General features: G+C 50.9%; 1 protein-coding gene across 3 annotated transcripts; it reads left to right on the top strand.

Moving 5' to 3' along the window:
* The first annotated feature begins 92 nt into the window (after positions 1-92).
* C5H1orf50 (chromosome 5 C1orf50 homolog) lies at positions 93-15,025 on the top strand. 3 transcript variants are annotated; one of them, XR_008630291.1, is made up of 6 exons: positions 93-218; positions 304-419; positions 6,089-6,175; positions 7,754-7,885; positions 8,837-9,420; positions 14,122-15,025. XR_008630291.1 is itself a non-coding variant. In XM_055140185.1 (5 exons), exons 1-5 carry the CDS (start codon positions 143-145, stop codon positions 9,014-9,016), a joined length of 591 nt encoding a protein of 196 aa, XP_054996160.1. In that variant the 5' UTR covers positions 93-142; the 3' UTR covers positions 9,017-9,647. The 3 variants fall into 3 exon arrangements, 2 of the variants coding, with proteins under 2 accessions (XP_054996160.1, XP_054996161.1); XM_055140185.1 differs by lacking the exon at positions 14,122-15,025 and having other exon boundaries at positions 8,837-9,647; XM_055140186.1 differs by lacking the exon at positions 14,122-15,025 and having other exon boundaries at positions 100-209; positions 8,837-9,648.
* The last annotated feature ends 2,029 nt before the right edge of the window (positions 15,026-17,054 follow it).

The raw sequence follows: 17,054 nt of genomic DNA, 5'->3' as shown, positions 1-17,054 counted from the left end.
CTTCGCCCCGCCTCCTGGGGAGGGGCTCGGCGGCGCTGACGTCCAATAAGACGGGGAAGGCGGAGGCTCCGCCCTCCGCCCTTTGTGCGCATGCTCCTGCCCGCGGTCCGACCCGGTGGGGGAGTCGGAGAAGCCCCCTGCGATGGACCAGGCTGCGGCCCCCGGGCAGGACGCGGCCCCCGGGAGCCGCGGCGCGCCGGCGGCGCCAGGTCGGGGAGGTACGCGGGGCGGGGGTGGAGCAGCCGGAGTCCGGGGCTCGGCGGGCGGGCGCTCACGGCCTGTGTTCCCGGCTGTGTACCGCAGGCGCCCTGGTGGAGTTCACGCCGACCCCCGGCGGCCTGGCCCTGGTGAGCCCCTACCACACCCACCGGGCCGGGGACCCCTTAGACCTCGTGGCGCTCGCCGAGCAGGTGCAGAAGGTGAGGAGGCGCGGCCGCGGGCGTCCGCGCACACCGCCCTGCCAGTCCCGCTGCGGGGCGGCCTGGCCCCGACCCCCGGCCCCGGGCCCCCGCGCGGGCACGCTGGCGGCAGCGCTGGGACCGCCCGGTCCGTTGGGCCTGGGGACGCCCGCCCCAAGTAGAGCCGTGCAGAGCTTGGTCCTCCCGAGCTTGGTCCTCCCGACGGGGCCGGAGTGACAGCTCGGCGGACGGGCTGCCCGCCTTGCACGCGGCAGACCCAGGCTCCAGCCCCGGCATCCCACAGGGTCCCCTGAGTCCATCCACGAGGGCTCCCTGAGCACAGAGCAGGAGGAAGCTCTGAGCATCCCTGTGTGTGACCCGAAAGGGATGAGTGTGTTGGGGCCAGAGAGATAGGACAGTGGGGAGGGCGCGTCCCTTGCAAGCAGCCGACCCCGGACCCATCCTCGACATAACGGATCCATCCTCGACCTAACGGATCCATCCTCGACATAACGGTAGTGATTCCCGAGTGCAGAGTCAGGAGTAACCCCTGAGCATTGCCAGGTGTGCCACCTCCCCCCAGAATCTTCTTCCCACCCAACACCGGGAGAGAAGTTTTAGCTTGGGGGGGAATAGAGGTCACCAGATTCTGCAGGGATACATAGTTCACTTACTTTACCAGCTCCCCGAGCCTGTGCTGAAGGGACCATCCCCGAGGAGGGCAAGATTCCGAAATTATGCCTTTGTCCTCATTCAGGGAACAAAATATTCCCAAGCCTTGTGCTTAGACATCGATTGCCAAAGACGTAAAATCAGGAGGAAATAATGAAAACACTGGACATTTGCACCCGATTGTTTTTAATCTTTATTTGAGGCTCCGTGACCGGCTGCGTTGTTAATAGGGCTTCATGCTTGCAGTGTGCCAGCACTGCACCCCCCACCAGGGACCGCCTCCCCCTCACCCCCTTGTCCCTCCACCGTGGTGAAGTCGGTTCTGTACTCCAGTTCTCAGGTTCTGTTGCTTTGTACAATTGTTCCCTTAATGTGTTATCCACATCTGAGAAATGATTCTGTATCTCTCCCTCTCCTTCTGACTAACTTTTCTCAGCCTGATACTCTCCAGATCCAGCCAATGCAGCAAATTGCATGATTTCATCTTTTCTTATAATATTCCATTGTGCACATCATGAGTTTCTATCCCTCTTTGGATAATTTGCATTGTGTCTTTAGGCAAAGTGCTGTCAAAGTATCTTAGCTTCTTTATCTGTAAAACAGTGTTTAAGATCTAAAGTTTAAAAAAGATCTCTCTTTTTTTTTTTTTTGCTTTTTTTGGGTCACACCTGGCGATGCACAGGGTTCACTCCTGGCTCTGCACTCAAGAATCACCCCTGACCGTGCTCAGGGGACCATATGGGATGCTGGGATTTGAACCCGGGTCGGCCTTGTGCAAGGCAAACGCCCTACCTGCTGTGCTATCTCTCCAGCCCCCTCTCTCTTTTTTTTAAAGCAAGATAGTTTTTAGTGAATGAAATTTACTTAGGTGTGACGGGAGAATAAGAGAAAAATACATGTTCAAAAGAGCACGGGCTTCTTCAGAGTGGAAAAAGCAAGCAAAGAGACAGATCAGCAAGCGAGATAGGTGTTCAAGGGAGAACACGGGCTTGTACAGCAGGTAGGGCATTTGCTTTGCATGCAGCCAACCTGATTTTGATCCCTGGTACCCCGTATGGTCCCCTGAGCCTGTCAGGAGTGATCCCTCTGAGCGGTGTGCCCGCCCGACAAAAAAAAAATCTAATTTCTTCTAATATTATGGTACTCAGACTTGGTCAGTATATGTAGCTGCAGAACCCTGCTAAGCTGTTTTGAAGCTTCTGATGTCCCCTCATACATAATCATCTTGGATCATCTCTCTTAGTTTCAGATGTTCCTGTTTTACTGACAAATCTTTAATAATTTCTCATGCATATATATGATATATATACACACATATATTTTTAAAATTAAGAAACATTCAGGAAGTAGAGAATAATAAAGAAGATAAGGTATTTGCCATGCCTGAGGGTGCTGCATCTATAACTCCATTTTAATCCCCAACATCACATATGGTCCCCTGAGCACTGCCGGGAGTGATCCCTGAGCACAGAGCCAGGAAGGAGTTAGCCCTGAGCACTGCCAGGTGTGGCCCAAAAGCCCCCCCCCCAAAAAAAAAAAATCCAGACACTCAAATACTTAGGAAGCATCTTTGAATCAAACCTTGTCCATTTTCCTTTGTCGTGAGGCTGGGCAAAGTACAGTTTTCTGAGATTAGAAGAACGTCATGTATCTATTTAATCAATCGCCCTATGAAAGGGAGGCTGCCAGATACCGTCTTGATAAATGATTCCATGGGTTACTGAGTGACCGTCATTTTTGTACGATGACCTGAAACTAAGAAGGAATGTAGTTTTTGTCCCTCACCTTGTAATCCAGTGAAGTAGAAACATATTTCAGCCTTAGGCTAGCCAGTACCAGAGCCTGGACCGGCAGCTGAAAACCACTGCACTTGAGTGAGAGAGCCAGTATAATGTCAGGGCACTGGCCTTACTTGCACCTGACCCTTGGATCCCTGGCACTACATATGGTCCCCCAAGGACCACCAGAGTAACCCTGAGCACCACCAGGTGTGACCCAAAAAGCAAAACAAAGTAAAATTAAAGTGAATGAAGTTATGGGCTAGAGAGATAGTACAGTGTGGAGGGCCCTTTCCTTCCTTGTAGCCGGCCTGGGTTTGGTTCGAAGCACTCTAGATGGTCCCTTGAGCCCACCAGGAGCGATCCCTGAGCATAGAACCAGGAGTAAACCCTGAGCACCTCTGGGTGTGCCACCCTCAAAAAATAAAAATAAGGAGCTGGGGCTGGAGCGGTAGCACAGCAGGTAGGGCATTTGCCTTGCACTCAGCCAACCCAGGTTCGATTCCCAGCATCCCATATGGTCCCCGAGCACTGCCAGGAGTAATTCCTGAGTGCAGAGCCAGGAGTAACCCCTGTACATTGCCGGGTGTGACACAGAAATATTTTAAAAATCATCATCATCATCATCATCATCATCCCGTTGACATTTCTCAAGCAGCCTTAGTAACATCTCCATTCATCCTAGACCTGAGATTTTAAAAGTCTCTCTTTACTCGTACTTCCCAATGATGCCGCATTGGAGGCTCTTTCAGGGTCAGGGGACTGAGACCCAGCATTGTTACTGGTTTTGGCATATGAATACACCATGGGGAGTTTGCGAGGCTCTCCCATGTGGGCAGGAAACTCTCTCAGTAGCTTGCCAGATTCTCCCAGAGAAGTAAGCTATAAGATATCGCGCGGCTTGAGTGTCTATATCTGATGCCAGGCATCAAACTTGAGTTGGCTGTGTGCAAGGGTGCAAGGGAAATGCCCTACCCACTGTACTATCACTCCACCCTCTAATGGCTTCATATTTTTATTATATCTTGTTAAATTAAATATATTTGTTTAAATTAAATATAATTAAGTTAAATATATTTGTTTGTATTATATCTTGTTAAATTAAATATACCTTTATATATCAAGTTAAATTAAATATCAGAATTCATTTTACTTATTTTTAATATAGCTGCTAAAATTTTTTTAATTACCCAAGTACTTTGTACTGAGAAGGGTTGGACTATAATCTTGACGTGGGTAGAGATTGCTCCCATTTGCCCACGTCCAGCACACTGTTTGACACAGTAGTTGCTAACTTGTATTTGTGGAACCGATTTTATTTGATTTAGCTTACTCAATACTTTCTCTTTACCCAGAGCATTGGCTTATACCTGATTTTCCCCTCAGGTATCTTCTACTAACCAACAAATTATTTTAACTTTTTTTTTTTGCTTTTGGGTCACACCCGGTGATGCACAGGGGTCACTCCTGGCTCTGCACTCAGGAATCACCCCTGGCTGAGCTCAGGAGACCATATGGGATGCTGGGAATCAAACCCGGGTTGGCCGCGTGCAAGGCAAACGCCCTACCCAGTGAGCTATCAATCCAGCCCCTAACTTTTTTTTTTTTAATCCAAGTTTAATCTCCTAATTTCTTTTTTGTAATTTTATACCCCTGGAAGTTAAAATCAGCTTTTCATGGAGGTTAGTTGAAAGTGTCTGACAGATTTGTAATGCCTCAGTGGTAAACCTGAAGACGCCAATGGGTCACCCCAGTTCTCTTAGCTTTAAGGATGATTTGCTGTTTTTACTTTTATCTGTTTTTTGGGTTTTGAGGCCATATCTGGTGGTGCTCAGGAATTAATCCTGGTGGGGCTTGGGAGACCCTCCATGATGCCAGGGATTGAATCCAGGTCAGCTGCCTGCAGGAAAGCACTTAACCTGAAGTACTATCTCTCTGGCCCTGATTTGTGTTTTTTGTTTGTTTTATTTTGTTCTTTTGTTGGCTTTGGGGCCATACCTGGCTGTGCTTAGCGTTTATTCCGAGCTCTGCGCTCAGAGATCACTCCTGATGGGGTTGTGGGAATTGAACCTGGACCAACTCTGTGAAAGTCAAGTGCCCTGCTTGCTGTCCTGTCTCTCTGGCCCCTGTTTCATTTTTTTCTTTGGTTTTGGTGTGGGGGATCACACCTGATAGTGTTCAGGGCTTATTCCTGGCTCTGCTCAGGGGTCACTCCTGGCAGTGCTTAGGGGACCATGTGGGATGCTGGGGATTAAACTCAGGTCAGCTGCGTACAAGGCAGTCATCCTATCTGCTATACTATCTCTCCAGCCCCTGATTTTATTTTGTTTTATTTTTTTAAAAAGTAATTTCCCTTTCGCTCCAGTGCACTTTCTGTCTCTATTTATGTTTTTGGGCCACACCTGCTGATGCTAAAGAATTACTCCTGACTCTGCACTCAGGAGTTACTCCTGGCAGTGGTCAGGGGACCATATGGGGTTCTGGGGACCAAACCTGGACCATCAGCATGCAAGGCAAACTCCTTGCCTCGGTACTGTCTCTCTACCCCCTTGTTTATTTTTATTTATTGCATCATCTTGAAACAAATGAAAACAAGTTGGTTAATAATTTTCTATTATCTTTTTTTTATTGCATCAGCTTGCAATAAATAAAAACATTTTAGCTAACAATTAGAAATGCATTTTTTAGATTAAAATAGAAGTATGAAGTATGATGTAAATAATTCCACTGAGGTAATGGTCAGATTAACTGATCCTTTTCGATTGGAGCTCGATTCCTGCATTGCAGATGTTAAGAACCTTATCGCTAGTGGCCTCCGATTTTTATTGTAAGATGCACTTCTGATTTCACAACTGTTCACATCTTAGACCACAGAATTGGCATCGTAAGGCCCAAGGGGTCAGCCAAGCAGTGGGGTGGGTGGGTGCTAGCTGGAGGAGAGGCGCATTGGGTGTGTTTGATGACGGGAGAGGCACGGCCGGGTTGGGGAGTGGAGGGGTGGCGAGCCCCGGGAGCAGACCGGGAGGAGCCCTTCATCCTGCGGTGCGGGGTCCTGCAAGGGCGGGCTTCCCGTGAGCCAGCGGGGGGCTGAGAGGGAGCTCCTGGGGCCTTGGTGAGGACCAGACAGACATTCGCAGTGTCAGCACAGTTACTGGCACGACTCTTTACCGGGGACCGAGGTCGGAGCATCGAGGAAGCCCTGGTCCCTCTTCAGCCGCAGTTGCTTCCTCCCACCTGCAGGCTGATGAGTTCATCCGAGCAAACGCCACCAACAAGCTGACCGTCATCGCTGAGCAGATCCAGCACTTGCAGGAACAAGCAAGGAGGGTGAGTTGGTTGTAGTGGGGAGGAGTTAGTTTTGGGGGCACACTTGGTGGTGCTCAGGGGTTACTCCTGGCTCTGTGCTCAGGGATCACTCCTTTTTAATTTTTTTCTTCAGTTTTAAATTTTATTTTCATAAGGTTGTTCACATTAATTGACTATATTCAATATTTTAACAGCAATCTTACCGCCATTATACCTTCCCACCACCATTCAAGCCTGCCAGGAGCGTATGCTAGATACTTTTTTTTTTTCTTTTTGGGTCACACCCAGCGATGCACAGGGGTTACTCCTGGCTCATGCACTCAGGAATTACTCCTGGCAGTGCTCGGGGGACCATGTGGGATGCTGGGAATAAAACCCTGGTTGGCCGCATGCAAGGCAAATGCCCTACCCGCTGTGCTATCGCTCCAGCCCCTAGATACTTTATTTTCTGTTGCTTATTACGAATATCATGAGAGGTCATGCGGCCGATTCCGCGCTCCTGGAATTCTAAAATTGTAAATGATTGGGATCCAGAGACATCTCTGTAGGGAGCTAGTCCGTTTTGAAACTCATTTGTGAGTCTCTGGATCAAGGCTGTTGGTATGCTGAGATGGCGCCCCGAGGCAGCTCGTGGGTGTGACAGCCAGGACCCCAAGCGGGTGGGGAGATTCAGGGATCACTCCTGGTGGTGCTCGGGGGACCATTCGGGATGCTGGAGATTGAACCGGGGTCAGCCACGTGCCAGGCAAGAGCCCTCCCTGCTGTTCTGTCTCTCCGGCCCCAGGTTTTTGATTTTGGTTTTGGTTTTCCGACACCTGGCAGGGCTCAGGGAACCGTTTGTTGTACTGGAGATCAAGCCCGGGTCGGCCACATGCAAGGCAAACCCCTTACTCAGCTCCAAGCCTAGGCGTTTCATTCTCTGCAGTTCTCAGGTTTGGGTGAACTTGCTGAGGAACATTATTCACTCACCTGTCTTCAGTACCTCCTTCAAATGTAAACACTGAAAAAAATGGTTTTTGAATTTGGAGAAATATCAGTGGGGTAAAAAGGTGTTCTTTATTTTTTGGTTTTTGGACCACACCCAGCTCTGCTCAGGGGCTACTCCTGGCTCTGTGCTCAGAAATTACTCCTGGCCGTGCTCGGTGGACCATATGGGATGCTGAGATTGAACCCAGGTCAGTCGCGTGCAGGCAAATGCCTTACCTGCTCTCGCCCTAGAAAATAAAATTTAAAAAAAAGAAAAGAAAATGTAAAACCATTCAAAGTCACTGACAGTTCACATTTAAAATTTTTTTGTTTGTTTTTTTGGAGGGCAGCATACCCAGTAAGCTCAGTGCTTACTCCTGGCTTGCCAGGCAGCCACCTTACCTGCTGTGTTATCTCTGCATTCCTAATGTAATTATTCGGGCAGTGTTTTTCAGCAGAGTCGCTGAGTCTAGTTTCTGTCTCTTTAGACGCTTTGGCTCCCAGTAGGGACTCACTGCTACTCGGAGGGCAAGATCCCAAGCACCAAACGTTCGCCAGGTTTTGGTTGGGATAATCACGGGATATCTGAGCCGTGATCTCCAGGACCTGATTTGTGGCATCTCTGATGCGCAGGTGTTGGAGGATGCTCAGCGCGATGCTGACCTGCACCACGCCGCTTGTAACATCGTGAAAAAGCCCGGCAACATTTACTACCTTTATAAACGGGAAAGCGGCCAGCAGTATTTTTCCATTATTTCTCCCAAGGTAAGGACTTTTTTCCCCTCCCCGTGGAAACCTACTCAAGTCTTAGAGGAATGCGTGGCGTGTGCTTTGTACAACTGTGGGCGTAAAGCTTGGGAAAGGATTCCCTGGAAAAGGGAAGGTGGTGTGAGCCCAGACATGTCTCAGAAAAGCTTCCAGGTGTTTCGGGCCAAGGATGTACTTCAGTGGTTCAAGCACATGTCTGTCTGTCTGTCTGTTTCCCTCCCCCTCCCTACCTCTCTCCCTCTCCCTCTCCTTCTCCCTCTCCCTCTCCTTCTCCCTCTCCCTCTCCTTCTCCCTCTCCCTCTCCTTCTCCCTCTTCCTCTCCCTCTCCCTCTTCCTCTCCCTCTCTTTCTCTCCTCTCTCCCTCTCCCTCTCCCTCCCTCTCCCTCTTCCTCTCTCCCTCTCCCTCTCCCTCTCTCTTTCCCTCTTCCTCACTCTCTCCCTCTCCCTCTCCCTCTCTCTTCCTCTCCCCTCTCTCTCTTTCTCTCCTCTCCCTCTCCCTCTCCCTCTCTCTCTCCCTCTTCCTCACTCTCTCCCTCTCCCTCTCCCTCTCTCTTCCTCTCCCTCTCCCTCTCCTTCTCCCTCTTCCTCTCCCTCTCCCCTCTCTCTCTCTTTCTCTCCCTCTCCCTCTCCCTCTCCCTCTCCCTCTCCCTCTCCCTCTCTCTCTCCCTCTCCCTCTCCCTCTCCCTCTCTCTCCCTCTTCCTCTCTCTCTCTCTCTCATTTAAATGTCCCTGGGTCTGATTTGGCTCCCTTCCCCCCAGACACACTCATGTTTAAATTATTCCCCAGTCCTTATCTCTGTTGAGGAAGTTTCTGCTGTATAGGGTATTTTCCAGGGAGATTCTGACTGGTCTGTAGTGAAAAACCACAGAGGGGATTTGTGACCTCAGTGGGAAGTGGACTGTCGCTTCTGTCCGGCCCTGACCCCGTGGATGTGCTTGCTTCTCTAGGAGTGGGGGGCAAGTTGCCCGCATGCCTTCCTCGGTGCCTACAAACTGCAGCACGACCTGTCCTGGACGCCCTACGAGGACATCGAGCGGCAGGATGCCCGGCTGGGCCTGGTGCACACGCTGCTGGGCCAGCCCCTGGCCCTGCCCTCACGCGCCGAGGGCCCGGCCCCTGGGAACTGACTGCTCACCGGGGTGCCCACCGCTCTCCCAGCCAGGCCCGTCGCCTCCCTGTTGCCCCTCGGTCCCTCCGCGGGAGGTGCGAGAGGATGGAGGGCAGGGAGCAGAGGGGCTCCTCGGAAGCCTGTGAGAGTGTCGGCTCGTCCCGCTGCCCACTTCCAGTCCTCGGAAGGTCAATAAAGGCAGCGAGCCTCTAGCCAGGCTGCCCGAGACGAAAGAAAGAAGACGCGAGTTCCCGCCATTCTAAATGATTCACACCCTCGTCTGGGACCCTCGCTGGGGCGCCGGGGTCCCCCCAGTTACCGAGTGCTGGCCAGTGTCCATTCCTTTATCGTCGTCTCTTCCCCTAGGCCAGAGCACTAGAGAAAAGAAGTAGGACTTCCGGGGCCGGAGCGATAGCACAGCAGGTAGGGTGTCTGCCTTGCACGCGGCCGACCCGGGTTTGATCCCGGCATCCCGTATGGTCCCCAAGCACTGCCAGGAGTAATTCCTGAGTACAGAGCCAGGAGCAACCCCTGAGCGTTGCTGGTGTGACCCCACCCCCCAAAAAAAAGTAGGACTTTCTTCTCCCCTCCCCAAAAGGTTGGCAAGTCCCCTTCCAGAGAAGGATGTTTCAGTGTGTGCTTTCTTTTTTTTTTCTTTTTAGGTCACACCCAGCGATGCTCAGGGGTTACTCCTGGCTTTGCACTCAGGAATTGCTCCTGGCAGTGCTCGGGGGACCATATGGGATGCCGGGGATCAAACCCGGGTCGGCCGTGTGCAAGGCGAACGCCCTACCCACTGTGCTATCGCTCCAGCCCCAAGTTAAAGGTGTTTTAAGATTGGGGCTGAAACTTCTTGAGACTAGAGAGCGTGCAGCAGGTAGAATACTTGCCTTGCATCCAACTGACCTGGGTTTGATCCCCAGCAGCCCATATGGTCTGCTGAGCCTCATCAGGAGTGATCCCTGAGCACAGCCAAGTGTGGCAAAAAAAAAAAGTATATATATATATATATATATATATATATATATATATATATATACATATATATATATATACACAAAAAGATCGGGCTGAGGGGCCAGAGCGATAGCACAGCGGGTAGGGCGTTTGCCTTGCACACGGCCGATCTGGGTTCGATCCCCGGCATCCCATATGGTTCCCCAAGCATTGCCAGGGGTAATTCCTGAATGCAGAGCCAGGAGTAACCTCTGAGCATCGCTGGGTGTGACCCCAAAAAGCAAAAAAAAAAAAAAAAAAAGATCAGGCTGAGGCTCTTTAACATTTAATGCAGCTGCAGTTTCAGCTCCACCTGGAGAAAGGAGAGAGGGAGCAAACGCAAGACCGAAAGACCGAGGCATCTGAGGGCATGTTCTGTGGAGGCAGGGGCGGGGTGGGGTGGGGGAGTGCCAGCACACACACAAAGAAGGAAGTGTGATCTGGTGTTTCTCTTTTTGGTTTTTGTTTTGGGCCATACCCTCTGATGCTCAGGGGTCACTCCTGGCTCTGTGATCAGGAATTGCCCCTGGTGGTACTGGGCGGACCATAGAGGATGCCGGGGATCAGACTCAGGCCAGCAGCATGCAAGGCAAACACCCTACCCGGTGTACCATCGCCCCAGCCACTAATCCGATGCTTCTGCACTCTTGGTTAGCTCTGGCCTGCCTGAGGGACTGGAGAAGGTGAGGCAGTGGAAGGGGCCAGATTTGGGGGGGGTCATTCGATGTCCAGAATCATAGATGTAGGAGAGACATGGCAGGCTGCGGCCGATCGTTACATGATTCATTTTTGGCTCCTTGAAGAGCCACGTTGCACATCTCGAGTTCAGCATCTGCAGCAGGAAAAGTCCATGTCAGTGATGACCTGAAAATACTGTGAAGGGCTGGAGAGATAGTACATTGGGTCGGGCATTTGCCTTGCGTGCCCCCCACCCAGGTTCCATCCCTGGCATCCCGTATAGTCCCCCAAGTGCCACCAGATGCAGTCCCTGAGTGCAGAGCCAGGAGTGAGTGCTGAGCACGGGTGGGTTTGGCAAACGAAAAACAAACACTGAGGAAGAGACGCCAGAACAGTAGGTGAGACACAGAAAGCCTGCAGGTGGATTATAGTTCCCTCACACTGAAAGTCGTCTGGGCGCCGGGGAGAAAGCAAGAGCGTTAAGGCACTTTCCATGCTGCTGACCATGATTTTCTCCTGAGCAAAGCCAGGAGAAAGCTCTGAGCACTATTGGGTGTGTGTGACCTGAAAACAAAACAAAAAACCTTCAAAACATTCGACCTTGCGGGGCTGGAGTAATATCACAGTGGGTAGGGTGTTTGCCTTGCATGCGGCTAACCCGGGTTTGATTCCCAGCATCCCATATGGTCCCCTGAGCACTGCCAGGAGTAATTCCTGAGTGCAGAGCCAAGAGAAACCCCCGTGCATCACCAGGTGTGACCCAAAAAGGAAAACGTTCGACCTGCCTTTGTCAGGACCTTCATGAAGGTGTTTGTTTTGGTCAAATCTCTCGGAGCTGATTCTGTCTGGGCTCTTGTGGGGGCTTCCCTTGCGCTGTGTGTGTCCGTGAAACCAGCCCTGGTGTGACTGCACTGGAGAGTCATGCAACCAGTCACAACTCGTTTTGACATGTTGGTGCTGGCACGTAGCACCAGTACCGCACACTTAAATGTGGCTTCATCAGCACAACTTGCAGCCCTGCTTTCAGCATGTTAGAGGAGCGAGAGGTTGTGCCCTCGGACTGTCTCAGCTTCCTTGCTCGGTGAGACCCTCACGGCATCTTGGCGTGTGCAGCCGTGTTTTCTCAGCTGTGTGCCTTGTAGCTGGCCGTGGCTTCAGGGCATAGCATCGGCACCCGACAGTGCTCAGTCCCGGGCTTCACAGAAGGACACACGCATGAGGCGGTCTTTGATCCTGGCAACCACGGTTTTCCCAGATTTTGATCAGGTTCTGACCTAAAGAATAATGATACATTTGAATTTGAATAAGTTTAGTTTTTTTGGGTTTTTTTTGTTTGTTTGTTTGTTTGCTTTTTGGGTCACACCTGGTGATGCACAGGGGTTACTCATGGCTCTGCACTCAGGAATTACCCCTGGTGGTGCTCAGGGGACCATATGGGATGCTGGGATTCTAACCTGGGTTGGCCCCGTGCAAGACAAATGCCCTACCTGCTGTGCTATCACTCCAGCCCCAGTATATATATATATATATTTTTTTTACCTGTTCTTTTGTTTTTGTTTTGGGCCCACACCTGGCGATGCTCAGGGATCACTACTGGCTCTGAACTCGGGGATCACACCTGGTGGTGTCCAGAGAACCATATGGGGTACTGGGGTCCAACCTGGGTCGGCCTCATACAAAGCAAACACCCTACCTGCCGTACTCCTGTTTCTGCCCCTATTACCTATTCTTTTTTTTAATTTAATTTTTTTATAAAGTTGTTCACAGTGTTTGATTACATTTAATATTCGAACACTAACCTTTACACCACCATTACATCTTCCCACCACCATATTTTGAATGTTTCCATCCCAAATCCCAAACCCTGCCCCCAAAGCAGAGCTGAAATAATTTATTTAGTATTCCTTGTTATGAATAATCTGCTAAAAATTATCCAAAGAAGGTTTCTTAGAGGAAAGTGTGAATATTGTTGTATTATACCCAGGAGCTCTTCTATAAGAGATTAGTAATGTGTTGTTGAAGATTGAGCCTTGGGGACAAAAAAAAAAAAAAAGATTGAGTCTTGGGACTGGAGTGATAGCACAGCGGGTAGGGCGTTTGCCTTGCATGCAGCTGACCCGGGTTCGATTCCCAGCATCCCACATGGTCCTCCAAGCACCACCAGGAGTAATTCCTGAGTGCAGAGCCAGGAGGAACCACTGTGCATCACTGGTGTGACCCCAAAAGAAAAAAAAGATCGAGCCTTATGTGCTTATATTACCTTTTTTTTTTCTCTCTCTGAGGGGTGGGGAGGCCATACCCAGCAGTGCTCAAGGCTTACTCCTGACTCTGGTCAGGGGTCATTCCTGGCAGGCTCAGGGGACCATATGGGGTGTTGGAGAGCAAACCCAGGACGGTCACATGCACGGCAAGTGCCCTACTAACTGTCCTACCGTTCCATTCCGGCCCCCAGTTATCTGCTCTTGATGCCGCACACATTCCCATGAAACAAGGGTGACATCTCAGACCTCTAGTTGTGGTGGGGAAGGAAGGATCCGCCTGGTGGGGATCCAGGGCTGCTGCAGGGGAAACCAGGCAGTGCCGGGGGTCATTTCGGGGCTCCTGCATGCAAAGTATGTTTCTCAGCCCTGTGAAGCATCTCGGTGCCCAAACAAATCATTCATGGCCAGCATACACGGAAAGGGAATGACACAAAAGATAAGTTCCAGAAAGCAGAAATTACGGCATCGGAGCTGGAGTGATAGCACAGCGGGTAGGGCGTTTGCCTTGCACGCGGCCGACCTGGGTTCGATTCCCAGCATCCCATATGGTCCCTGAGCATCACCAGGAGTAATTCCTGAGTGAAGAGCCAGGAGTGAACCCTTAGCATCATTGGGTATGACCCAAAAAGAAAAAAAATTGAAAATGCAAGAGATAGTACATAAGGCTCTTGCCTTGCAGACGTCTGATCTAGATTCAATTCCTGGCACTGCATACGATTCCCTAAGCCCATGGAAGAAAGGAAGGAAGGAGAGAAAGAGGGAAAAGGAAGGAAGGAGCGAGAGAGGAAGCAGGGGAGGTAGAAAGGAAGGAAGGAGAGAAAAAGAGGGAGGGAAAGAAGGAGGGGCTGGAGCGATAGCATGGGGGGTATGGCATTTTCCTTGCACGCAGCCGACCCGGGTTCGATTCCCAGCATCCCATATGGTCCCCTGAGCACCGCCAGGAGTTAAAAAAAAAAAAGAAGAAGAAAGAGGAGGAGGGAGGAAGGAAGGAGGGGCAATCAAAGTACGAGCTTGGGATTCAGCAAGATGTACTCCCTTCACTGACCAGCAGATGGTGCCATTGCGCTTCCTTGATTAGGTAGCCCTAGCATCTCAGGCAGGTCCAACTTGATGATCACATAAAACAACCTTTTTTGGTTTGAGGGCCACACCTGGCGATGCCAGGGGTTACTCCTTGCTCTGCCCTTAGGAATCATTCCTGGCGGTGATCAGAGGACCACAGAAGATGCTGGGGAATCAAACCTAAGTCAGCTGCCCGCGAGCATCCTATCCTCTGTACTATCGCTCCATCTCTCTCTCCAATCGCCTCATGAAATGAATCACCTTCAGGTTCTGGCTCGGAGATTAGACACAACTGAGGAAGCTGACCCGCTTAGAAGCTCCTTTCTAAAGAGTTCACGCTTACGGGGAGAGTGTGGTGCAAGAGGGGCTGTGATGGACGTGTGCACGCCCTCAGAGCACCAGCAGGGAGGGCTGCTGCCTCTGGGTGTGTCCCGCACTTCAAGCCCAACATCATGGGGCACTTCCCCAGCGAGCAAAGCCTCGGGACCTACTGCGTGTCTGAGACATCAACCAGTTTCACCTGGAGATAGCATCAGAGTCCCCGGGCAGAGGACTCCGCCCGCCCTCCACGTCTCATCCCTCCCGACCCCCTCTTCAGACTTTTAATCCCTGTTGCAAACCTAGATTTATTGTTTTGTTTTTGGCTTCCCGGCTGTGCTCTGGCCTTACTCCAGACTCTGTGCTCAGGGATCACGCCTGATGGAACAGAGCCAGAGTTAACCTCAGGCATGGCAAGAGTCTTAATTCCTGCACTGTCTCTCCGGCCCCACCTCTTGTTTTTTTGACAGAGGATTCGTTACACAATTATGACTACCTCATAGGCCATGGGCAACTAAACTCCGTCTCCAGCCCTTCTCCCCGCCCGGGAAGCTGTAAAGATGGGACTGAGAGTTCTATCTTCTATTTGTGTCGTCTCCTTGGCACCCTCTGTAGGCCAACAGCACAAGACACCTGTATCGCTCCACTTAGGGAATTAGAACTTTCTCTTCATCTCTGTCTCTGTCTCTGTCTCTCACTCTGGACCACACCTGGCTGTGCTCAGGGCTTACTCCTGGCTCTGTGCTAGGAGACCCAGGAGACCATCTGGGGTATCAGGGATTGAACCCGAGTCAACCACGTTTTTTGTTATTTATTTATTTATAAAAAAATAACTGTGAGGACAGTTACAAAACTTTCAGGCTTAAGTCTCAGTCATACAATAGTTGGGTCTGCCACATTTAAGGCAAACACCCTACCCACTGTACTATCTCTCCGGCCCTTATTAGGAATTTTTCAGACTGTCCGTCAGTAACTATGGCTGAAGACTAAATATGTATGAAAAGCACTTCATCTGAATGACCAAAATTTATATTTGGTATGTGTATGGAGGGGAGTGGCACCCCCAGCTTTGCTCAGGGCCAACCCCTTGCCCTCTGCTCTCGGGAATCACTTCTGGCAGTGCTTGGAGGACACAGTCCCAGAGATCAAACGGGTTGGCCACATGCAAGGCAAATGCCTTACCCCTATCCTCTCTGGTTCCATATATTTTTGTTTGTTTGTTTTGAGGGGGGAGTGGCAGTGGGGTCGGTTGGCACACACCACAACTTATTTCTGGCTCTGTGCTCAGAGATCATTCCTGGCAGGGCTTTGGGGGATGGTCACATGTGGTGCTAGGAATTGAACCGGGGGGACTGTGAGCAAAGGCTAGCGCCCTGCCTATATATCTCTTCATGGCAGTGTCTCAGGTCCCTAACCTGGCTTAGAGAGTGGGGGAGACTGCAGGGGAGCGGAGACCTGGCGGGTCTGGAAAATCGTTTTGTTAGACCTGGTGCAAGGTTCCCCCCCCCCCCCAGCTGGAGGCAGTCTTTGGGGCTTGAGTTGAGCTACATTTCGGGGTGACATTTGCTAATGAGGAAAGGATTCCCACTGAGCCAAACAGCTCAACCAAAGCAATACTGGCAGTTAGATTGGGTGGAGTGAGATGTGTCTGAAAAAGAGAACTCGTCTCTAGGGGCGGGGATGTGACTCGGGTAGAGCACAAGTTTCGTGTGCGTGAGGCTGTGGGTTCAGAGCCCGGCATCACACAAGAAGAGCACAGAGACCTCCTGTTTCTGGGAGATGGCTACGTGCTTTACGTGGACGTGTGGCAGCTTCCGGCGACAGCCTGAGAACGGTTCCTGGGGACTGCGGCCAGTTCCAAGTGGAGAGCGTGGGCTAAAGGTTATGAGAAGGACGAACCGGAAGATTGGCCTGTAGAAACCTCTTTTTGGTTTTCTGGTTTCTTTTTCTTTCCTTCCTTTCTCTCTCTCTTTCTTTCACTGTCACTGTCACTGTCATGTCATCCCGTTGCTCATCGATTTGCTCGAGCGGGCACCAGTAACGTCTCCATTGTGAGACTTGTTGTTGCTGTTTTTGGCATATCAAATACGCCACGGGGAGCTTGCCAGGCTCTGCCGTGCGGGCGGGATACTCTCGGTAGCTTGCCGGGCTCTCCAAGAGGGATGGAGGAATCGAACCCAGGTCGGCCACGTGCAAGGCAAAAGCCCTACCCGCTGTGCTATCGCTCAGCACAGGGTCTCATCTCCCCTTCTCTTGTTATTTTTAATTACTTATTTATTTATTTTGGTGCTTTAAAGCCAGGCAGCATTAGGAACCCTCCCCCACAAAATGTGGGAGCTGACACTTTGCCTGTAACCCCCGTCTCTCCGATAAGGAGAACCATAACCCAAAATCCAAAATAAAAGCTCCTGGAGAAACCTCATTTTAGCAGCAGAGACGGAATGGATGGAATAGACCATCACTGTTCAGGCACATGATGAGAAATGCCCTGTCACCTCACGGATGGACGTCCCTGGGCCACAGAGACAGTGTAAGGGTTAAGGCAATCGCCCTGCCTGTGGCTCACCCTGGTTTGAGCCCTGGTACCATATGTAGATAAGTGTAGCTTGAACCTCCCCCCCCCAAAAAAAAAAAAGATTTAGAAACTACATTTAAAAGGGAAAAATATTTTCTTCACTCATATTTTATTATCTCTAAAACCTTGGCACTTCCCAAGACTGTAGAGATAGCACAGCGGGCAGG

Source organism: Sorex araneus, chromosome 5 (assembly GCF_027595985.1).
Source record: "Sorex araneus isolate mSorAra2 chromosome 5, mSorAra2.pri, whole genome shotgun sequence".
Taxonomy (NCBI): domain Eukaryota; kingdom Metazoa; phylum Chordata; class Mammalia; order Eulipotyphla; family Soricidae; genus Sorex; species Sorex araneus.
Note: the sequence above shows the minus strand (reverse complement) of the source record. Positions and strands in the feature narration are given on the sequence as shown.